The 6,890-nt window shown below is 29.5% G+C and overlaps 2 protein-coding genes across 3 annotated transcripts; one reads left to right on the top strand and one right to left on the bottom strand.

Moving 5' to 3' along the window:
- The first annotated feature begins 636 nt into the window (after nucleotides 1–636).
- LOC108731863 (multiple inositol polyphosphate phosphatase 1) lies at nucleotides 637–3,067 on the top strand. The gene is made up of 8 exons (XM_018462391.1): nucleotides 637–919; nucleotides 995–1,305; nucleotides 1,381–1,506; nucleotides 1,598–1,742; nucleotides 1,848–1,948; nucleotides 2,037–2,146; nucleotides 2,568–2,768; nucleotides 2,849–3,067. Exons 1-8 carry the CDS (start codon nucleotides 754–756, stop codon nucleotides 3,021–3,023), a joined length of 1,335 nt encoding a protein of 444 aa, XP_018317893.1. The 5' UTR covers nucleotides 637–753; the 3' UTR covers nucleotides 3,024–3,067.
- A 618-nt stretch (nucleotides 3,068–3,685) lies between these two features.
- geminin (geminin DNA replication inhibitor) lies at nucleotides 3,686–6,388 on the bottom strand. Of its 2 annotated transcripts, none has more exons than XM_018462403.1 (6): nucleotides 6,271–6,388; nucleotides 6,115–6,182; nucleotides 5,285–5,403; nucleotides 4,333–4,460; nucleotides 4,043–4,221; nucleotides 3,686–3,957 (listed from the first exon to the last, which is right to left on the bottom strand). In XM_018462403.1, the coding sequence occupies exons 2-6, from the start codon at nucleotides 6,151–6,153 to the stop codon at nucleotides 3,898–3,900; spliced, it is 525 nt and encodes a 174-aa protein (XP_018317905.1). In that variant the 5' UTR covers nucleotides 6,154–6,182; nucleotides 6,271–6,388; the 3' UTR covers nucleotides 3,686–3,897. The 2 variants fall into 2 exon arrangements, with proteins under 2 accessions (XP_018317905.1, XP_018317904.1); XM_018462402.1 differs by having other exon boundaries at nucleotides 6,115–6,154.
- Nucleotides 6,389–6,890: the final 502 nt, after the last annotated feature.

Below are 6,890 nucleotides of genomic sequence, written 5' to 3'. Positions count from 1 at the left end.
CCCGACATACTGACCAATATGTTGATGCAACACACAGTACATGACATATGTTTACATGTCCTACACAGATTGATGCGAATTGCACGTACGATCCACTAACGTTGTAAATGTTTCATTGACCAATCAGAAGACAAAATTTTTCGAATTGACTAATCAAAAAGTCTATTCGCGTTGTTTGCACTTTTTGCACATGAATTGCGTTCCGAAATTCACTGCCAATGTTGCCAACTTGCCAGTACCTACTGAAAATCTATAGTGCGCGTAACATATACTATAGATTTTCAGTACTGACAGTGAATTTCGGAACGCAGCCATGATCTTTGCTTTCTCTTTTTCGACGGACGACGTAAAAATTCTAAAAAGAATCATGCCTTCTATGAAATCCCTAGAAAATTAAAGAAAATCGAAATTTTCTTAAATCTATCCCCCGATCCCAGATAATCTTCGAAATCCCCGAATCTAGGGGTAAATCCCTCGATGTGGCAACACTGCGCACTGGGGAGAATCTTTGCGTCGCCAATAGCACTGACGTCATATTCTACACGGTGTTCGGAAAAGTTTAAGCAATGTGTATCCTGCGCGGTGTGTATGGTATTGTTATGACGAAGTTATCACTGATAAAATGCTTTTATCGCAGATAAAAGAAGCTATTATGTTAGAATGTATTATGTTAAACAACTAAGATAAAAAAGTATATATATATTTAACATATTTGTGGACTGTGACATGGTTGTAACGCTGTAAGACTTCGGAATGCTTTGGAAATTATCTGCTGAGATTCTTATATTTTGTATGATAGCAGATATTTCTTTTGCTTCTGATTATTCTAAGCGCAATGACAGTTACAGATGTAGATTAGGTTCGAAAACTCCTTATAGATGTGTAGCTAATTATGATGAATCAATATTAAAATATCCAGGTATTGCAATATCATTAATATCTTTGATGCATATGTAAAGCTCTTAACGTGTATTTATTGCCATTTGATTTACAGATTGTGTGGAGAAAAAAATTTGGTTGATTTTTCGTCATGGAACTCGATATCCAGGCAAGAAGTACATACCTCGTATGATAGAAGACTTACCAGAGCTGCAACATGTAATATTAAAAAATTATGAGAATGGAGCAACAAATCTGTCAGCTGATGAAGCAGCTCTGTTTAGAAAATGGAAACTATCGTTTACCCAAGGAAACATGATGAAATTGGCAGTGGAAGGAGAAAATGAAATGATTGATCTCGGAGAAAGATATCAGGCAAGATTTCCATCTCTAATGCCAGAAGCTTTCAACAATCGAACATATAAAGTATATACAACAAAGTATCCAAATATATTAGATACATATTCTACATTTCTTCCTTTATCACCAGCTGAATTTCAGTTTAGATTCACTGCTACACAACGTACAGAAGAGAGCGCAAGACATTTTGCTGTTGGTTTATTCGGTTGGCATAATAGCAAAAATGTTTGGTATCCATTACCAGTATATCGAGATAGAGTGATAAGAGTAAGATTTCATTATTTTTAAATTTTCAGGCAATTTACTCTGCTTCTAATTTTCTTAGTTCTTTAGGTACATGATTATTCTGTGTTCCTAGTTTTATAAAGCTTGTCCTCGCTGGCGCCAAGAAGTTGACAAGAATTTAGATGCAAAACTAGAGAAAACAAAATTTTTGGATAGCAAGATTGTTAGAAATATGTTGGATAATATTAAGAAGCGCATTGGTCTCAATATCGATTATGGTTAGTATTTATTAAATATATCGTGTATAAATTAAGTAAATATTAATTAATTGCTGCTAATATTTATATATGTTAATTGTTACATACAATTAATTGATATTCCAGAAACTGTAAATTTAATGTATACAACGTGTGCTTTTGAAACTGCTTTAAATCAAAGTATAGTATCTCCCTGGTGTAAAATATTTTCATTAAATGATTTCAAGGTAAGATTTAGATTAAAATAATATATATACCTTTTCTATATAGATGAAAATTTCATTGTGCATTTAATTCTAAATTCATATTTTATAGATCTTTGAATACGCAGAAGATCTAGAATTCTATTGGATCGACGGATATGGCTATCCATTAACTTATGAGCAAGCATGTGTTGTCTTAAAAGATATGTTTGATTTCTTTGGGTATGCAGATTTATATGCATTGCAGTAATAAATCTAATATAGTTTTTTTTTCTTACTGCAATCTTTCAGTAAAAATGATAAAAACGGTAGGATGCGTTAAATCTTTTGCTTACATATCAGATTTCATTAATTAAAGAGAAAACTTTAATCAATAATATTTAGTTAATAAATATGAGATTGCAATTTTAATGTAGCTTTGTTCTAAACATTTGTAGAATCATATTTTGTCTAATTGTAAATCTTGGCATTTAAATATAATTCAATTGTGTTAACGTAGGACTGTGTTCAGAAACCTCACCTGGATACATCTATGTATTATCTTATTTGTTTGACACTCAGTAAATGTCAAAGATAAAATGATACATAGGTACATCCAGATAAAGAACACAATCTAATATATTATAAGAATGATATTTCTCAGATCCAATGAAGCGGCAGTGACAACAGCTTATTTTACACATTCCGGCACGATTTTAAAATTAATAGCCTTACTCGGACTAGCCAAAGATGTGCATCCTTTAATGCATGACTCCTTTGTATTACGCAAGAAGGAAAATAAAAGAGCTTGGAAGAGTAGTATTATTGACACGTTTGCAACTAACATGGCATTTGTTTTGTATGAGTATGTTCTTTTTTAAAATCATGGAATTATATGTATTACATATGTTGTCATATATAATTATCCAATTATTCTTGTTTTAGTTGCGAATATTATGGACCCAGTGTCTTATTCATGCTTCAGGAACGACCGGTATATTTATCAGGCTGTCCGAAAGACATGCCATGTCCATTAAATATTATAAAAGCGATATATCCAGATCGCGATGAAGAATGTCAGTTTGATGCTATGTGCCATGTAACAAAACAAGACAACTGATGCAAAAAAATATTTTTGCAGTAACGCCATATACATATACATATGCAGTCTTCTATTTATTTATATATCTAAATAAAAATACGTGAAAAGTTTTTGTTTTTGAAAGATATTTTTCTAAGAAGTTTTACTGAAACGTACCTGGTTCGTTTTATGATGGATTCAGAATGTTTTTTAAAATGTACAGTAAAAGAGATCGAAATTTATTTTGTGTATCTCACTATGTACTTAAAAATCAATAAATGATTCAATCATCGTTAGATTTCTTTTTATTTATATGTAGTAACAATGTTTTTAGTATTAAATGAAATTTATTTCCGCGTACAATATTAGTATACTTGTCTATAGAACTAATGAGGAATAAGTTGATAAAAAATGTATATTGAATAATGAATAATACGATTTTAATCTACATTTTTATGACAGTATAAATAATTATAAGAAAGGAACGATGCAGCAAATTAACAAATACTTAAGTAGTAAAGTTTTATTCAAAATTGTTGAAAGCATCTAAGTTCTTACAAAAAAAAATATTTTGATGAAAAAGACTATAAATGTTGCATTTAGTATCTCTCTGTCTAAGATATAACGTTTGGAAATATTTAAATGTTCAATAGTGGAACTATTGAATAATGTAAATATAATTATTACAGTATATATATGTATAGCCTACTTTTTCATAACAGTTTACTCAAGAATCCTTTGTAGATTTGAAATATTAGTTACACGCGTATTTTTTAAATAAGATTATTTTTCAATATTATGTATGTATAAGTTTAAATTATCGGCTTTTGTGAGTTTGGATGCATTCAACATTTTTATATAGAAACTTTTGATAGTTGACCTTCGTTATAACTTTAAGAAATCAACTCGTAAATCAAAGGACACTGTCTTCTAATGAATTATTTATATCGTTTCTGTCATCTCCCATCATCTCCTGCAATAAAATACATAACATACAGTTATAAAATAGTAATTGATGCTAAATATAGTATCACAATGCAATAGAAATATAATATTACCTGCAACACTTCAATAAGAGTTCTTGCTTCATCCAACATTAGTTTATAAATACGATTTTCTTCTTCTAACTTTTCGTTACGTTTTGTGAGTTCTTTATTTTCTTCTAAAGTATCCTTAAGTGCTAATCGCCTCCTTTCAGCTAGTACTTGCCAGTAATTTTCACTCGGACCAGCTATATCTGAAAGAAATATTTTAATAGAAAACTGGTATCGTTTATGTATTATGGTTTTTAAAAATATTCAGAAAGAAAAGGAAAAATAGAATTTAGTTAATATTATTTTAAATGTACCTGTGCATGTTAAATCCTCGGCATCAATTTCTCTCTTTTCCTCTTTCACAGTTTGGACAGCTTTGTTATTGGTTATCACTTTTACTTGATTTTTGGAAACATCTTTTTTCTTTTTTGTAGGTACACTTCTAAAATATATATAGATTGAATATTCAATTCTTTTCATGAAGTTTTTTCATTCTTTCAAATCATTTATAAGAAATCACCTTTGCTCCATTGTACTCTTATTAGGCATAAAGTAAAAATATAAACATATTTACAAATATTCGTTACAATGGACGTTTGCCAGCAAGGACACAGTCAGATACAGTGTAAAACAGTGAATCATTTCATCCTTGTTTAACATAGGCAAACAACCAGGATGTAATGATTCACTGTATTACACTGTATCTAATGATGGGTATTTAATCATATCTCTTGCGAATTTTCAATCAATTTAGTCATTGCTCTGCTATGAAACATTTTGAATATTATTCAAAGATGTACACTCTTAAAAATCTTAATAGATTTTGAAAGTCTTGATAGATCTTGAAAATCTTGATAATTCTTGATTTCTTTGATTAAAAAAAATTTGTTTGAATTGAAGAAATTTGAACTTGCTATATGGTTAAAGAAAAGTTTTTTTTATTTGAATATCATTTTTTTAATTTATAATTATTTATATTTATTTAATATTTTTTACTCTCTAAAATTAAACTAAAATTATATATACTTTCTAAAATTTTATTCTCTTTAAAATTTATTAAAACATTCCAAACTTTTCAAGACATTTCAAAACCTTCAAGACTTTTAAGATTGTATAATTTCAAATCATATTCGAATTAATTCAAATTTTTCATGATGTATTCAAACCAAAGCATCTTGATACTCATCACTAACTGTAACTAAATGTGTCCTTGCTGGAAAACACCCAGTTTCTTTATGTTCAAATAGCAAGAACAAATTAACTTACTTTTTTGATTTTGCCTCTTTTGTTTGTTGAGTAGATTTGATCATTCTATCAGCACCAACTAAAGTTTCCTTATCAGTAGCTGAGGGCTGGAGTTCATGTAAAGATTTTCTAACTTTATCCTGTTTTAATAGAAGAAATAAATGATACTCTATTAAACTACTGTAACTATAATATACTCTAGTAGATTATTTCATTTATTTTATGTACAAGTATTATAACTTGTGCTTAACATATATATATATTTTTTTCTTAAACATGTCTGTAATCATTTTTTATAAATTTTGTTCGTAATATATTATATATTCCCCATCTAGGAAGAATATTAATAATATATAGATGAGTTTTTAATAATCTATTATATATTATTAAATAATAATTTTTTATATAATTATAATATAGTAATAAAAAAAAATAATGGATTTATCAAATATTTTCTACATTACAAATATATATTCTTAATTCAAGGTAAAATACAATATAATTTTCTATGATAATCAATTGTATATAAATGTTGAACAGCTATTTTTGTAATTAACACTAACAAAATTCAATAAACTGAAACGAATTGAAATTTAGTATATACAACATACTCAGTCATAAATTTGTATATGTAATTTTTTGCTTGAAATTTCTTTTCGATATGTATCATAAATACGGTTGAAATGACCTTCCGGTCGTACGGAGTATTATATTCGAGAGTATAAATATATTGTAAAAATAATATTTTGTATATATTCTTTTCGTTCGAATGAAAGTTTATAATATGAAATCATACATTGTAACATCATTTTCTTTGAGTTTTGTGCGAAAAGAGAAATAAATACACTAACCTCAGAAGTAACCGTTTCAGCGCCAGTAACCGGTTTCATCCTACAAGCCACAAAAGTAATATCAAGATCTGAAGAGAAAATAACTTGATCGGCTCAAATATTTTATTTATAAATAATACGGCGTGGCGATTATCATTTAAACAAAGTTTCAGTTACCTTTTTAATCTCTAATCACACGATTCTTGAAAAATATTTGCTCTAGGCCAGTCTGGCTAGACAATTTAAGGTAATTCAGTAGTATTCGCAGCTCACGTAAACGGTTTTGATCAGCTGTATGGCGGGAACTGCAAAGTTGGACTAAAGTCATAGATATATAAAGCCCATGGCACATCAAAAACATAAGGCAGTAAGCGAATTGGCCAATCACAGTAGAGACAGGCAATAGGAACAGGAAATAAGACACTTCAACCTATCAAAAAACATCGGCTGCGTTCAGCAGAACGTTCGTTTTGCAACTATTGGAAGTTTCCTTCGAGCTGATTGGATCATACTTTTAGATCTAGAAGAATGGTCCTATCTCAGCAGACAATCATAAAACGGTTGCAAAACTGTTGAGTCTGCTGAACGCAGCTATTCATTCAAAGGTCTGTTCTTTTTATTGCTTTCTGAACTAGATATTTTCTGATGGGTTGAAATCATCGACATCTAGAATGGACCGCTGATGGCAATGGTGGGGGTAGAACTTACCCCTCAAAGGGGTAGAAAGACGATTAGAGTGAGAGGCAGGAATAATAAGATCGTTCTTTCTCTGTTTACTGAAGCCTGATTGGTTGTTG

The sequence above is a fragment of the Mycetomoellerius zeteki genome, unplaced genomic scaffold (assembly GCF_001594055.1).
Source record: "Mycetomoellerius zeteki isolate Tzet28-1 unplaced genomic scaffold, Tzet1.0 scaffold140, whole genome shotgun sequence".
Lineage (NCBI taxonomy): Eukaryota > Metazoa > Arthropoda > Insecta > Hymenoptera > Formicidae > Mycetomoellerius > Mycetomoellerius zeteki.
This window is presented reverse-complemented; position numbering and strand designations above follow the sequence as displayed.

Excerpts from the sequence above, each read along its gene's own strand:
- LOC108731863 (XM_018462391.1), top strand. The coding sequence starts at position 754 with ATGCTTTGGAAATTATCTGCTGAGATTCTTATATTTTGTATGATAGCA. Across the intron at positions 920-994 it reads ATCAATATTAAAATATCCAG|ATTGTGTGGAGAAAAAAATT; the intron begins GTATTGCAATAT and ends TTTGATTTACAG. Across the intron at positions 2,769-2,848 it reads ATGGCATTTGTTTTGTATGA|TTGCGAATATTATGGACCCA; the intron begins GTATGTTCTTTT and ends TTCTTGTTTTAG.
- geminin (XM_018462403.1), bottom strand. The coding sequence starts at position 6,153 with ATGAAACCGGTTACTGGCGCTGAAACGGTTACTTCTGAG. Across the intron at positions 5,404-6,114 it reads CTGAAACGGTTACTTCTGAG|GATAAAGTTAGAAAATCTTT; the intron begins GTTAGTGTATTT and ends CTATTAAAACAG. Across the intron at positions 4,461-5,284 it reads AAAGAGGCAAAATCAAAAAA|AAGTGTACCTACAAAAAAGA; the intron begins GTAAGTTAATTT and ends TATATATTTTAG.